General features: G+C 37.4%; 1 protein-coding gene across 2 annotated transcripts in view; it reads right to left on the reverse strand.

Annotated features, from left to right (window-relative positions):
• Positions 1-16,838, reverse strand: part of LOC148182152 (uncharacterized) — a 97,571-nt gene that overhangs the window by 17,097 nt on the left and 63,636 nt on the right. For both annotated transcript variants that reach the window (XM_088050176.1, XM_088050175.1), the window contains exon 5: positions 14,759-15,007. In XM_088050176.1, the coding sequence (XP_087906302.1) occupies positions 14,759-15,007 (249 nt within the window). The remainder of the gene's footprint in view (positions 1-14,758; positions 15,008-16,838) is intronic.

A 16,838-nucleotide genomic window follows, 5' to 3' on the forward strand; every position in this document is an offset into this window, starting at 1 on the left:
TTTTCGTACACGTGAAACATACTTCTGTCATTTTGTGTACAAACAATTGTTCAAATATTTCAAACTATCGTTCTAGATAACTAAACCACTGTTATTACAATATAGACAGCCGATCTTAATATTGTTAAATGTCAAACTTGCCTCTAAAGACGGTGATGGAAACTAAAATGTAACATTTTAGAGATAATCATAACTGTGTCTTCACCTATTTCAGAACTACTCAATTTTATATTTAAAAATGGAAGTTAAAACTATTTTTATTTGAACACATTGGATGCTTAAATTTAATTTTTTTAAACACTATGTGATGATTGATAACGCTTAAGCGTGAGATCTGAACGAAGATATTACAATTATCCATTTTATTTCTTTCAGGATCTTCAGAAACTATATCAAGTTTTTGGAAAAAATATACACAAAGAAATTCAGTCTGTAGAAGATTAACTTCATACGATATCAGAAAACCTGGTGGATTAGACTTTTTCGATCTATTCTGTTATAAAAAAAGTGCTAAAAGTACTCTATTTTGAAGATGCTGTGAAAAAGAAACAATTTTTTGTAAATTTAAAAAAAATCACTATATCTTGAAAACGATTAGTCCTACGAAAATAATTATAAAGTTTTTTTTTGTTGCAAATTTGATAAGGTACAGTTTTCTTTGACTTGTACCACCGCGTAACTTTTTAGCAGCACACTTATCAATGGGGACTTTTGACGATTTGTTTAGAATAATAAAATAAAGATCCACACAAAAAATCAGCTTTATGCGAAATAAACTCAGTTTGGCATTTCTGCAATAATTGCTGCACTCCAACACAACCGTTCATTGATTTTTAATAATCCACCTTTTAGCGCTTTTTAAAAAAACAGGTGTGTGCGGCTTCAGGTGAAATTGAGTTTATTTCCCTCGCAAACCAAATGCGACGTCTCCACTTCTTCGGACGTGAAACACAACGACAGGTGTTAATCGCCACAAACTATTAAATGAACCTTTCAGCACCGTCGGGTTCAATAAATGGTAACGTTCAATTGCACTCCCTTTGAACCCGAATTGACTGAAATTACTCTCAACTAATTGAATGACAACCACATATTGTATCTGGGAGCCAATTTATAATTTAATACTTTCCTGAAACCTGCCAAAACCGAGTTTATTGTTCTCGCAGTGCGTGTTCGCTTACATAAAAAGCGTGAAATCACGTTTATCAAAAACATCGAATTATAATACTCTAATTAATTCAGTGCAAGGATGGCGTAATTTAGCTGGTTTAGTTGAGATTCACAAACTGCTACAAAGTATGATAACGACTGAACTATAATTTCCCGGTTACATGAATACCTCGAGTCTCTTTGGCAGCTTATCATCGGGTGTTGGCGTAACTTTCAACGTCGCATGCAAAAAGAAAATGAATACGAAACTAAATCGAGTGCAGGAAAAGTGAATAGCAGTAGATAGTGCACTTTTTATTGATGTTTTCTGATAATTTTGACGATTGCAGTTAATCTCGCGATGCATTTTTCAGGTGACAAATTCCGGGAAAATGGACATGAAACAGGGAGAAATTAATAACGAATTGGGTGAGTGGTCGTTTACAGACAACGCGATTAAATATTGACATTTAGCTTCACATTTCATAAACTGCGAGACAATGGAATCCATTACGGGGAAAAATATGCAGTTTGTTGCTTCCGAAAGAACGAATTGGGAACCGATTCGAACTAGAATAACTCGAAAATTAGCTGACAGTGATACTTTTTTGTTAATACAATACTAAAATTGCCAGAGCTACGAATTTTAATGTAAAAAAATTAAGATTTTTGGTTCTGACTGAACATTTAAAATTCAAAAATTTGTATTTTTTGCTCTATAGTTTAGCAATTTGGTGGAGTTAATAAACACCTTAGAAATAACTAATTGCCCAAATTTCATTATTACAACACTAAAACTAGCAGAATTACGAAATTTTTTATAAAATATTTAATTTTTTCTTCAGAATGAACACTAAAAATTCCAAAAATTGTATTTTTTGCTTTATAGTTTAGCAATTTGGTGGAGTTAATAAACACCTTAGAAATAACTATTTGCCGAAATTTCATTATTATCGCACTAAAATTACCAAAGTTACGAATTATAATATAAATTTTTTTAGATTTTTGGTTCTGATTAAGCATTAAAAATTCTAAAATTGTAATTTTTGCTCTATATTTTAGCAAGTTGCCAGAGTTACGAATTTTAATTTAAAATATTTGAATGAAAAGAACGAATTGCGAATAGATTTAAAATAGAAAAACTCTAAAATTAGTCAACACTGAAACAAATGAGCGCTGAATTAGGCGCTAATGATGTCCACTTTGTGGTAAACACCGCTTTAAATGTCTTCCATTACCCCACACACTCGCTATGATGGATGTTTACCCGAACGAAATTAAATAAGACTGTTTTAGAATCGCGTTTTAGCCAACATTTCCTTGAAGTTCGAAATGCATAAGGAAATTAGACGTCGAAAGAAAACGTGACGGAAGCAAACTACCTTCTCTCGTTCCACGTAACACGCTTTTTGTAAGATCGAGTGTGTTCATCTGGATCAATTGTTCGACTCAGAAGAGACAGAAGTGGGTGTTTTCCCGGCGACTTTTTGTAGGGAAAGTTAACGTTTTTTCATCGCTTTTTGATAGCTCTGGCCCACGGAATGTATCGGATATCCAATACAGATTTCTTTGTCCGCCATCAACTTAATCAATATACAATCTTGAGTGGAGTTGTGTAAGCAATAGCCTTCGGCTCCGAGGCAATTTACCCATGACGTGTCGTGCCGCACTGTCTGTATTTTAGGAAAAGTGGCCCTACTGTATCAGAAAACACCCACCTGAAGTTACAGCAGTGGAAACGTGACGCAAGAACCGGCGAACTGAAAGTAGAAGGGTGCGAGGGTGACGTCATTCCGATACTGATAGCTTTGGAACTAATCTTCCCTTGTAGGAAAAGATGTAAATAATATCGAATTATTTACACTACGAAACGCAATATAGGCCGGAAATGAAAAGCCACTGAATGAGAAAAATCCGTGATGAAATTGTTGGGAAAAGGTGAAATTTCCTCAAACCCAATCTTTAATCGCGAAAAATTCTTCCATATTGCGCAAAACTAAAAGACACTGCAACAAAGTTAACATTTCCCTCAGCGCTAAAAGCTCGTGTTCTTGAGATGTCGGATATTGAAGTGTAATTCAATGTCGAAACAAATCGCTTTATTGTTTCGGATTGTCCTTTGAGAGCATGTTTCGTCAAAAGCTATGAAAAAATAAAATTTCAATAAAAGCCCAACTCCCAGTTTACTTATCGCCTCTGAACTAATTTATCGGCCAAGTTTGCGACTTTCCTCTATAAAAGCTTCGCTCCAAAGCTATACTTCACGGAAAATTCAATTAGTGGTGTATAGAAACACGGAATAGTGTTCAAACGGGCAAGAGAAATTGAAATTTCTGCTCGTTTTACGTGGATTTCGAGTGTGAATCCAAAACTGGGGTCATCATTTTTGTACGGGGAAAAATAAACGAGCTATGGGTGTCTGAAATTTCGGGTAGTCACTAAGTCATTCTCGTTTTCATTGCTTAAAACCTTCATATTTCAGTTTCAAACGTTCATTTTCCCAAATTTTTGGTGCAGTCAATTCAGTTTTTTGATTTCTAATTCGCATTAGTTCAAATTCTTAATATCCCAATCAAAATTCACACTTTTTATTGGTTGTAAAACCCTTAGCTGTACAAAACCAAACTGCAAAAAAGTTTATTGCTACAAATTTTGTTGTTTTTGACAAATTTTCATGTTTTACGGTTTGAAATCTTCGAAATCTCAAATTTATATTTTTAAATCGTCATATTTGTTTTCATTGCTTTAAATCTTCATATTTCAATTTGAAAAGTTCATTTCACCGAAGTTTCGATAAAAGTCGATTCAGGTTTTTGAATTCCAATTCGCATTAGTTCAAATGCTTAATTTCCTAATTGAAATTCACTATTTTCATTGGCTCAAACCTTCGGCTGTCCAAAATCAAATTGCAAAATAAGTTATTGGTATAAATTTCATTCGATTAGTTTAAGTTTTTATGTTTTAAGATCTAAAATTTTCGAAACCTCAAATTTATAACCAAAATACACATTTTTATTTCATAATTTTCAAATTTCAAATTAATTTAAAACGTTCATTTCTTCAAATTTTTAAGAGAAACTTGATTCAGTTTTTAGCTATAATTTTCATTGGCTCAAATTCTTAATTTCCCAATTAATATTCACATTTTTTATTGGTTTAAATCTTCGGTTGTTCAAAATCAAATTACAAAAAAGTTTATTGGTACAAATTTCATTCCATTAGTTCAATTTTTTTATGTTTTAAGGTCTAAAATCTTCGAAACCTCAAATTTATAACTAAAATGCACATTTTTATTTCATAATTTTCGTTTTTATTGCTTCAGATTTCAGTTTAAAACGTTAATTTCTCCAAATTTTCAGTGAAATTTGATTCAATTTTTAACTGTAATTCGCATTAGCTTAAATTATTAATTTCCCAATTTATATTCACATTTTTTATTGATTGATTCAAATCTTTGGTTGTTCAAAATCAAATTGCAAAAAAGTTTATTGGTACAAATTTCATTCCATTAGTCAAAATTCGGTTTGAAATCTTCGAAACCTCAAATTTATGGCCAATATACCCATTTTTATGTCATAATTTTCATTTTCATTTTTTCAATTATTTCAATATTATACTATATTATATATTATATATAATTTATATATTATATATAATATTATATATAATTATAATATATAATATATTATTTCAATTTAAAACGTTAATTTCTACAAATTTTCGGTGGAAGTCGCATTAGCTCAAACTTTTAATTATAAATATCTTCAAATATAGTGTCCACTTTTGACAGTTATTTCATTATTTAAAGTTGAAATCTTGATAAAATATAGAAATTTTTTGCTGACATGGTTGGCACCATTGTCCCCCACAATATGATATTTGTAATTTTGACCATTTTGACATAACCTTGAATGGACGTTTGCAAGCTAAACCATAAACTTTGAAATTTGGAGGTTGTTAACCCTGCGCCAATTTGCACGCCTGCACTCTTGAATTGAAATCGTTCGATTTTGGAAATGATATTTAAAAGCTTTGCATATTTTACGTCCTCACCGAACGTAATTTAAATGCAAATTGAAAAATTGTAGAATCCAAATTAACCAAATTTAACTTTGTCGCAACTTTTTCGCAGATAATAAAACAAACTTTTATTCGCACGTTTAGCTGAGATATTTGTATTTCCGTCAAACGACCACCACTCATTTTGCTTCTGAATCGCAGCCAAATACTAAATGCAGCACTTCCGCAGAAATTGAGACGAGTTTGTTAATCCAAAATAGAAAGGATTTAAATCCTTTCAAAGATTCGCTTATCAAAAACTTGCTATAAACATTAATTTTCCGTCTCGCAACTCGATGTAAATCTTATTTAATCGTCCAACGTGTTAACGCGGAAATAGAAGAGAAATTTCGTTTCGTCCAAATATTTATTAAGTTTCGGGTTTTCTCCTCGCGATAATAAAATTGTCGGTGACAGTCATTCTCGTCCAGTTAGTATAATTTTCCGGTAAGAGGATCCAAGAGAAATAGAGTAGACATTCTATCGATCCGTCTGCAGCATGTGAAAACGCCCAAAGCGGTTTACTCAGTCACTTTATCATACTGTCACGTTGGCCGAAAAATCAAAAGTCTCGCTTGTAACAATAACAATTTTATTGTGCACTATGAACACTCTCGTACTTCACAATTATTCACTTTACAGGACTTCCAAATACTAGACTATCTACAATCCTATCACTACTCCCCTATATACAGATATTCCCCTACCACTAGCCTAATGCTGGAGCGCTGCGAGAATATTCGGGAGTTCCGCGTATGAATAAGAATTATTCCACGAATCGCTCGCTCTAGAGCAGAGCGGAACGTTCTAGCGCTGGCGCTCGAAGCTTCCAGAATCTTCTCGTAACACTGCCCCCCTCTTAGTTCTGATCGTCCCGATCAGACCAAACACCTGATTCTCCGTGATATTTACAAAGTCTATTTAGATGAACCACTTTCATCTTTGAACGGGCGCTGCGTTGGATCCGATACACCACATCGTTGATCCGCTTGATCACCTTATACGGTCCCTCCCATGTAGGTGTCAACTTCGGAGATAGGCCCTTCTTTCGTCGAGGGTTGAATAACCACACCAAGTCTCCTTCGTTGAATCCTTCATGATTAGCCGTCACATTATATCGGGACCGCATTCTGTCACTAGCCATTTTGATCCTCTGCCTCACAAGGTGGTGTGTATCCAGTAGGGTCTCCCTCAGGTTGTCGACGAATTCCGGTACTTCCCTTCGCTCCGCCCCAGGCGAACCAAGCAGAAGATCACAAGGGAGACGCAGCTCTCTTCCAAACACAATCTTCGCTGGTGTTTCTCCCGTGGTTTCATGAATGGCAGCTCTGTAGGCCATCATAAACAAGGGCAGTCGACGATCCCAATCCCTCTGGTGCTCTTCCACTACCTTGGACAGATGTTCCTCCATCGTCTGGTTGAATCTCTCGACCATGCCGTCGGATTGCGGGTGCAAGGGTGTGGTTCGAGTCTTCCTAATTCCCAGCAGCTTACACATCTCTTGAAAAACGCCAGACTCAAAATTCCTTCCTTGATCGGAATGCATTTCGAGTGGAACTCCAAACCTGCTGAAGAAATTATCCACCAGGACTCGAGCTACTGTTGTGGCTTCTTGGTTGGGAAGAGCATACGCTTCCGGCCATTTACTGAAATAATCCTGCACAACCAAGATGTATTTGTTGCCGTCATCAGTTTTTGGAAATGGCCCGGCCACATCTAGAGCGATTCTCTCGAACGGGGCTCCCACGTTGTATTGTTTCATGCCTCCTTTAGTTCGCGTTCGAGGTCCCTTGCTCGCCCCACAAACTGAACATCTCCTACACCATCGTTCGACATCTTCCCGGCAGCCAACCCAGTAATACCGCTGCCTAATCTTACTTAAGGTTTTGTTCACTCCGAAGTGAGCGCCTGATGTTCCGTCATGGACCTCCTTGAGTACTTGGGGAACTCTATTCTTGGGCACTAGTAACTGGGAGGTTACTTTCTTCCCGTCTGCGCTTTCCCAAGCCCTTTTCAGTACCCCATTTTCTACTCGCAGTGAGTCCCACTGCGCCCACATCGCCTTCAACCCTGGACTCTTTTCCGAGACATCTTCCCAACGCGGCCTTCCATTATCCGTTTCTTTCCACTCCAGCAGTGGCCCAATTTCCTGGTCTGCTTGTTGATCCTTCCGAAGATTCTCCGTAGTCCAGTCATCATCACAACCGATAACCATCCTGTTTATCGGCAATGGCCCTTCAATCTTCGCGCACTGCTTGCAATCCTTGCAAGGTCTTCTAGAGAGAGCGTCAGCGTTATTGTGTTGCTTTCCTGGTCGATGTTTGATTTTGAAGTGGTATTGCTGCAGCCGCTCAATCCACCTAGCCACTTGTCCTTCGGCGTCTTTCATCTGTAGTAACCACGTGAGGGCAGCATGATCAGTCCTTATCAAGAACTCGTGGCCAAACAAGTATTTGTGGAAATGCTCTACAGATTTTACAACGGCCAGCAATTCCTTTCTTGTAGCGCAGTAATTCCTCTCTTGCTTGCTCAACACTTTGCTGTAGTACTCGATCACTCTCTCTTCTCCATCCTGCACCTGCGATAACACCGCTCCAATGCCGATGTTACTGGCATCTGTGTCCAAGACGAACTTTCCATGAGTCCTGGGGTAGCTCAAAATCGGGCTAGTGCACAAAGCTAACTTCAGTCGCTTGAAACTGCTTTCGCAGTCTGATGTCCAGTTGAATGATGCCTTTGCTTCCGTTAGTTTGTGCAGAGGTGCAGCAATGTTGGCGAAACCTTCTACAAACCGCCGATAATACGTGCAAAGTCCAATAAAACTTCTCACATCGTGCTTGTCCTTGGGTCTGGGCCATTCCTTAATCGCCTGAATCTTATCTTCACAGGTCTTGATTCCTTCAGATGACACCGTATGCCCCAGAAACTCCACTTTCTTCCGAAATAGATGGCACTTCTTCGGATTAAGTTTCAAATTGGCACCCCTAAACCGGTCTACCACTTCTTGAAGATTCTTCAGGTGTTCATCGAAGTTTTTACCCATGACCATAACGTCGTCTAAATAAACCAGACAAGTTTTCCATGTCAATCCACGCAACACACATTCCATTAGTCTTTCGAATGTAGCGGGTGCGTTGCAAAGCCCAAAAGGCATAACCGTAAAGTGGTACAGGCCACTTCCCGTGGAAAACGCTGTCTTCTCCTTGTCTTCGGGATGAAGTCCCACTTGCCAATATCCACTCTTCAGGTCTAAGGTTGAGAACCACGTCGACCCTGACAGAGTTGTGAGAGTGTCGTCAATCCGGGGTAATGGAAAACTGTCTTTCTTGGTAACATCGTTGAGTTTTCGGTAATCCACACAGAATCTTGTACTACCGTCTTTCTTGGTTACGAGCACAACCGGCGAAGACCAAGGACTGTTGGATTCTTCAATAATCCCTTCTTCTTGCATGGATTTTACCAACTGTTCGGCCTGCTCTTGCTTCGCCCACGGTAACCTTCTCGGTGCCTGTCTGATGGGTTGATGGTCGCCCGTATTGATTCTGTGTTGAACGATGTTCGTTCTTCCTAATGGTTCATTCTCAACGGCGAACACGTCCTTATTCTTCTTGATGAAAGCCTGCGCTTTAAGAGCCTCTTCTTCAGAAAGGTCACTCGTGTCTACCTCCAGCTTTAACTTTTTCACGGTCTTCACGTTTTTCTTTGATGGCTGTGCGTCACTTATTCTGGAGATCGGAACACACACAGCAACTAGATCGCCCTTCTTGATCGTGACTGGAGTAGGGTTGATATTCGCCACCCGCACAGGTATTTCTTTCGTCACTTTTACTAGTGTCTTTCCAACAAGAATTGGTTTTGTCATGTCTCTGGTCGGTTCAATCATTCCAACGCAGCTCCCAAAGTTACTTCCTAAACGCACACTTATCACTTTCTCGCTGTTCCCATCCACACAAGTATTTTCACAGGCGAACGCTTTCACTCCATCTTCTTTTACTTCTGGGGTCGATAACACAAAGCTTTCGGTTCCAATCTTGAGGATCTTCTCGTTGTGATTAAAGGAAATCCCATGTCGTCCAATAACATCCATTCCCAGGATCATCTCATCCTCAATTCCTGCCACCAGCACCCGATGCCGAAACTTCATACCTCCCAACTGGACCGTGACCTCTGCCTCGGCACTTACTGTGGCGACATCTCCCGTGACTGTTTTTAAAATAGCAGTCGTTGTCTCCAGAGATGTCCTGTTGTCCAACATGTCCTTTCTCACAAGGGAAACCATGGCTCCGGTGTCGACCGTCATCTTCACTTTTCTCCCATTCACACTTCCTTCAATTATCAAACTCTCAAAATTCCTCTTCAAACGCATAACGGAAATAACTTTGGGGCTTGTGCTCTCCCCAGCCAGTGTGTGCCCCTTGACACTGCTGGGCTTTAGTTTTCCGACTGCTGAGGACGTGACTGGGGACCGTTCTGGTCGTTCCTAAGAACAACCCTACAGTCACGTTTAAAATGGCCTGGTTTTCCGCAACGATAGCAGGTCTGGCTAGTTCGCTGCTTCAGTGTCATCCGTAGCTCCCTGTTTTCCTTGAGGATGTCGTTTAGCTCGGCTTTCGTGACGAAAGCGGTAGGTGTTGCTTCTTCTTCGTCAATGCCCACGCCTCGAATTCGTCGGTAATCAGGGACGTTCACAGAGCTCTTGAAAACGGCTTCCACCTCTAGAGCGCGCACCAGAGCTTCTCTTGCGGAGTGATAGCTACCCAGTCGGACGGTTCTTTGTATTTCTGGATCTCGAATCCCTTGCAGGAACGTATCCACAGCTAGTTGCTCCACAAAATTCGCCGGAGCCGAAGGGTAGGCGAGCAAAACAAGGCGCTTGACACTTGCCTCAAATTCCTGCAGAGACTCTCCAGTTCTCTGCCGCCGCGTCTTGAGCTCTGAGACGTATACTTGCTGCAGGTGTTGGTTTCCAAATCTGGCCTCTAACGCTGCCATCAGCTGGTCGTACCGCTCTTTGTCTCGACCTGGAATTGTCTCTAGCAGGTCCAGAGCCGCCCCTCTCAAGGAAACTATCAGAAATGAGGATTTTTCTTCTTCCGACCATCCATTTTGTTTAGCCGCCACTTCAAATTGCAGCTTGTAATTGTCCAGTGAAGTCGACCCATCGTAAGTCGGGGGTTTCATTTCTTTCGTTGTGGTCAGGCCGGTCCTATTTGGAACTTGACGCCTCACGCGTAGCAACTCATTTTCCACGTGCTGTTTAAATCGCTCCAGATCTTTGACATGTACTTGCACTTCGTCTTTGACGCTTTGCAGTTCTTCTTTAACGCCTCCTATGCACTCTTCTACTTCCTCTCTGACGCCTAGTAGTTCCTCCTTAACGCCTCCTAGGCACTCTTCTACCTCTTTTTGAATTTCATCGACCTTAACCATAATGGTTACGTTCATGTTTTGTTCCATGTCTTTAAGCTGATTCAGGATTGCTGCATTCTCTGTTTGCCTTCTTTCTTCTTCCTCTAATTTTTCTTTTTGTCTTCTTTCTTCTTCCTCTAATTTTTCTTTTTGTCTTCTTTCTTCTTCCTCTAATTTTTCTTTTTGTCTTCTTTCTTCTTCCTCTAATTTTTCTTTTTGTCTTCTTTCTTCTTCTTTTTGTCTTCTTTCTTCTTCTTTTTGTCTTCTCTCTTCTGCTTCATGTTTTTCATTTTGTCTTCGTTCTTCTTCTTCCAGTTTTTCTCTTTGTCTTTTTTCTTCTAAATTCGTAATCAACTTTTGTTGGGTGTCCATTTTCGCCATCATCGAAGCCATCAATTCTTGCAGCGCCTCCATTTCTGCGGCTTGCTGTCTGGTTTGAACAGGCATAAAAATTGTCCACAATCAGGTAACAATGTCACAGTCCGGTAATGTCACGAATTTTCCGATCGAAAATTCCAGAATTTTCTCGATCACAAGACTGGGCGGGATCCCACTATCTGACACCAGTTGTCACGTTGGCCGAAAAATCAAAAGTCTCGCTTGTAACAATAACAATTTTATTGTGCACTATGAACACTCTCGTACTTCACAATTATTCACTTTACAGGACTTCCAAATACTAGACTATCTACAATCCTATCACTACTCCCCTATATACAGATATTCCCCTACCACTAGCCTAATGCTGGAGCGCTGCGAGAATATTCGGGAGTTCCGCGTATGAATAAGAATTATTCCACGAATCGCTCGCTCTAGAGCAGAGCGGAACGTTCTAGCGCTGGCGCTCGAAGCTTCCAGAATCTTCTCGTAACAATACACTTTGCCTATAAACATGTGGTTTATTTGGGCTGAGCCTAAGTTTGTGTGATCTATAAATAGGTGACAATCAATAAATTATGAATAAACAGTGTCAGTTAAGGGTCTTTGTAAACGTCCAACTTTATCCGTTCCGCATGCAACTTGTGAGTAATTGTAGGTTTAGCCTCGTTTCAAATTGCCATCTGAAGAATTAATCGCCTCTTTGCTTGGGAAATATTTCTCAGGCGCTTCGGTTATTAGATCAATTTTAAGACTAAATTCGCAATCAAAAGACAGCGTTCGAATCAATAAGCTGCGATCTTCAAAGAACTGCGAACTTTTGAATTGTCAAGGGATTTTTTCGGAGCACTAGCAGAGTGATTTTATAAAATATTCCGAAGTTTTAAGCTTGACAAAAACAAACTTTTATTATTTGTTGATAAAAAACTTTTAATTGCAAAACTGCGAAAAATGAAAACACGTTTATGGCGTTACAGTCTGAATATTATTCTAAAATTATGAAATACGCGAGTTCCAAAACAATTTTATTATCTTGAGTCATTGCTTCTAAAATTAATCTTTATTTTCGTATTACATATTTTATCATTTTACTCACGACATTTTTAATAAACTTTTTCATTATCTGTTTTTTAACACACGTTAACATCGATTTCGAACTTCAAATTCTTCACCTTTGTGGCTTCAAGCAATAAATTTACATTTTAAGATAAGAAAATCAAGTTTTATTCGCACGTAAAAAGGATAAAGCACAACAACGTAAGCAGCCTAAATGTGAGAAATGCGATATCAATATTTTAAAATTCAAGAATAAAACAGCTCGTTTCCGCCAAAGTGGGTCGCCAACAAACATTTCAAAATTTTCCTTTAAACAAAAATAACGACGAAATGTTATTCCAGAATCTGAGTTATCCAAGTTTCAATGTCGCCACTATTGTAAAATGGAAGTTTGATCATTACACTTGAATAAATTTACTGACGAGTCTTCATGCAAAGCTCCACACAATGTTTGGGTTTCCTGGTTCTCCACATCTCTTTGACGTGAGTGGAGCTTCTGCACCACTTGTCCTGTCAATGTCCACGACTATTATTAACTCAGTCGATGGTTGACAGGTTAATATCGATTCTTAACGAAAATACCGGCAGTGTAGGTAATTAACCAACGGTGATGACCTATTTACAAATAGGTTGAAGCAGGTGACATTTATACTCGAACTCTTTGTCTTGTTGGAGCGTGATTTTTGCATGCAGGTCGCGACTTTCATCCGGAGGAACAAAGCGCTTTTATCTAAATATTTTCATTCCGAACTCTAGCAATTGTAGTGTTATGATACTGAAATTTAGGCAAATAGCTACTTCTAAGGTGTTTACTAGCTCTACCAAATTGCTAAACTATAGAGCAAACAATACAAATTTTAGAATTTTTAGTGTTCAATCAGAACAAAAAATCTCAAATGTTTTATTAAAAAATTCGTAACTCTCTGGTAATAATTTATGTGTTGTAATAATGAAATTGAGGCAAATAACTATTTCTAAGGCGTTTATTAACTTCACCAAATTGCTAAATTATAGAGCAAAAAATACAAATTTTAGAATTTTTAATGTTCAACCAGAGCCAAAAATCTCAAATATTTTATATTAAAATTCGTAACTTTGGCAATTTTAGTGTTATAATAACAAAATTAAGGCAAATGACTATTCCTAAAGTGTTTATTAACGCCACCAAATTGCAACATTATAGAGCAAAAAATACAAATTCAAAAATTTTGAATGTTCAGCCAGAACAAAAATCTCAAATATTTTCTATTAAAAATCGTAACTCTGCCAATTTTAGTGTTATAATAATAAAATTTTGGCAAATAACTACTACTAAAGTGTTTATTAACTTTACCAAATTGCTAAATTATAGAGCGAAAAATACAAACTTTAGAATTCTTAGTGTTTAAACAGAACAAAAAATATCAAATACTCTATTTTATTAAAAAATTCGTAATTCTGCTAATTTATGTGTTATAATAATGAAATTAAAGCAAATAACTATTTTTACGGCGTTTGTTAACTCCACTAAATCAATAAATTATAGAGCAAAAAATACAAATTTTAGAATTTTTGGTGTTCAATCAGAATAAAAAATCTCAAATATTTTATTATAAAATTCGTAACTCTGTTAATTTTGGTGTTATAATAATTAAATTTGGGCAAAGATTTATTTCTAAAGTGTTTAATAACTCCACTAAATTTCTAAGTTGTAGAACAAAAAATACAAATTTTAGAATTTTTCGTAAATTTGAGGTTTCGAATATTCAGACCGGTAAAACATGAAAATTTGAACTAATGCAATTAAATTTGTACTAATAAACTCTTATCCAGATTGGTTTTGCACAACCGAAGGTTTGAACCAATGAAAAATGTGAGTTTTAATTGGAAAATTAAGAATTTAAACTAATGCGAATTAGAGAAATGAACCTTTCAAACTGAAATATGAAGATTTGAAGCAATGAAAACGAAATGACGTCAATGTTTGCTTCGGTTATAAATTGGAAGTTTTGAAGATTTCAGACAGTAAGATGTGAAATTCTGGGGCAACAGTGCTGCCAACCTTGTCATATTAAAATTTCCAAAGTCAATTCTTCAAGATTACAACCCTTAAATAAAGAAATAACTGTTAAAGTGAACTGTAAAACAACGTTCTATTAAGATTTGAAATAGGTTGGTAGCACTGTTATTTATAGAGTCAACACTGCTTGTTTTTATTTTGTGTTTTAAAATTTCACGAGAATTAAGCAAACTGTAGACTTCCAACTCACGAAAAAAGTTTTAAAAAGACGAGCTAAAAACACTCATTTTAAGACTTTAAATATTTAAATCATTAGTTAATAATTTCTTTATTATCCCCCCAGAAAAGATTCCAATTTTCGGGCAAAACTCCGTCACGCCGATAAAGGTTTTTCGCCAGTTATCTTAGCTATCAGTTCACGTCCGAACTAACTTCGTTGGCACGTGCGCAAAGTGCTATTATTACAATAAATACAATATTATTGTACCCGTCTTGTTAAATTCCAGAATCCGCAAACAAGCACCGATTTCTAGAAACTGATGTTTACCCCGTCAACATGCTCATATTCGCTATAAATTGAGATATTTCAAACACAGATATTTCATCGCTGCGATAAACAGTCAAAAAACCACGCGCTAACAAGCAAACATTAACAGTGCTGTTAATTTTTGATGAGCAGAAATAATTTGTTGTTTGTGGCGCCCCTACCTTGAATTGCTGGAAGCCACCGAATTATTGGACCTCGATCTGCGGCTTTTCAGACTATCTCCTCTATTGACGACGCCTTTTCCAGTGATTGAGAAGTGTCGTAGGCGATAATACTCCTCTTCAACGCCCGTGTTGGGCATCGACGCCACTCGAGACCTTTGCTGTGGCAAGCAGAGATAATTTGGGCGGCCGGAAGATCGTCCTGGAGTCTTCACGGACTGAGATCGATTGTGGTGCGGACTGCCGTACCTACCAAATGAAGATTAAATGTATTCGGCGCGAGTTAATGATGAATCATTATGGAGGACACAAATTAAGATTAATCCGAGGGAATCAATAATTGACAACTAGTCGGGGTAAATATCCCGAAGAAAAAACGGGTCGCCCTCTCCATTTTTCTGCTTGACAAGATGCGTCTGAAATCGATCCGAAAAAGTGCTACTTTCCGCTATATAACTCATTGTAATGCTTTAATAAAGTTCCTGTTTCCTTATCTCCAGGACCATTAACGTAACTAAAAGTTTTAAAGTTAATGATTTCAGTTACATCGAATGCTGAAACGAGCTTTTTCAGGTTAATCGCCGTCGTAAAACGCAGCATTTAAACGTCTATTTTTGACGCATTAGTATTCAGGCAACAGACCTAAAACAATGGAGTTAGATCTTGGATCATATTTTTTATAAACTTCGGTGTAATGAGGTTTTAAGGTAACCGTATTTTCGGAGTTTTATAACACTTCTAAATCTATGCTGCATTAAACAGTGAAATAGCCTTTATTTTTTTATTTTGTCCTCTTTTCATTATTCTTCGCAAATGTCTTTGTGTTCGCTTCACAAAACGGGTTGAACAATGCGCACTATCTTTGAGCATTGAAATAAATTTGAAGAGACGGAAATTCGTGACGGACGTATTCACCCCCGATGGACGGACAAAGAGATGAGCTCATGGGCGAAATGGATTTGCGAGTACCAAAAAATTTTGAGTTTTGTTGCTGGAAGATAACTTAATTTGTAAAATTCAATATTCGATTTTACGCGAAAAAAAATCCGACTAAATCAATGAAAATTTTTTATTTTTGTTATTTTTGGCCATAACACGTAAACTATTTGTTCGATTAATTTCAAATTCGGCCAGTTGATAGATCTCGAGCTCCTCTTTCGTTTGATGTAAAAGACAACAGTATAAAACGTCGTTTTTACCTTAAAACAGTGATTAAAAATCACCCCAAAAGGACCTCTTAAAAACAGTTTTAGGCAATGCCTCTTTTATTTAGTAGGCAAACTCAAATTTTTGGCTCAATCCAAAGCCGCAAGAATTTTTAATTTTCGTCAACAAATAACTGAGTTATGGCCGTTTGAATTTTTGAGTTAACGCCAGAGGGCCAAATTTTTGAAGGTTCGAAACAAGTCCAATATCTCGGACTACGACAAATTAAAAGAAACGGTTTTTGCCATCGTTTTTCTCGTGATTTTTTAGTTAAGAATTAAGTTTAAGTTTTTCAGAAAAAAACTTTCATGACTAAAACCGTCAAATTTCAGCGGTCGATATCTTTATTATTTTTATAGCAAACTAGCATTATTTTTGCACATTTTACGCAGGTTTTCGCGCAGATTCCAAATCTTTTTTACAAAGAGCAGTTTATGAATCCACGGCTGTGTAAAAAACATAGTGCGCAGTTACAAATTAAGAACAAACCTTACAAATATCATGTAAATCTCAATCCAGAATTTGCCACTTGAAGTTCCATTTGATCGTTTATCTGGTGAGTTCGTAAAGGCAACAATTTCTGCTTTACGCTTCATTATCAACAAATCTGGTGGCGCTTGAAAAATCCATTTCAAATATTTATCAGTTCACGACCTGTTTAAATCAAAATTTTATAGCCCCAGGTGAACCAACGTACATGCATCATGACGCAAAATATCCAACGTAAACAAACAAAGCTTTTTCGAGACTTTACGAGATTACAAAAACGATACTACGCGATCTCTTTGTTTTATTGTCATTTAAATAAACTACGCAAATTGAAAGCGCGACCGAGAAAATTCCTTTCAAATGCCGCTTATTTTTTCTTTTTCAA

Source organism: Gnatocerus cornutus, chromosome 1 (assembly GCF_029298725.1).
Source record: "Gnatocerus cornutus isolate USDA-ARS CGAHR chromosome 1, icGnaCorn1.1, whole genome shotgun sequence".
NCBI lineage: Eukaryota > Metazoa > Arthropoda > Insecta > Coleoptera > Tenebrionidae > Gnatocerus > Gnatocerus cornutus.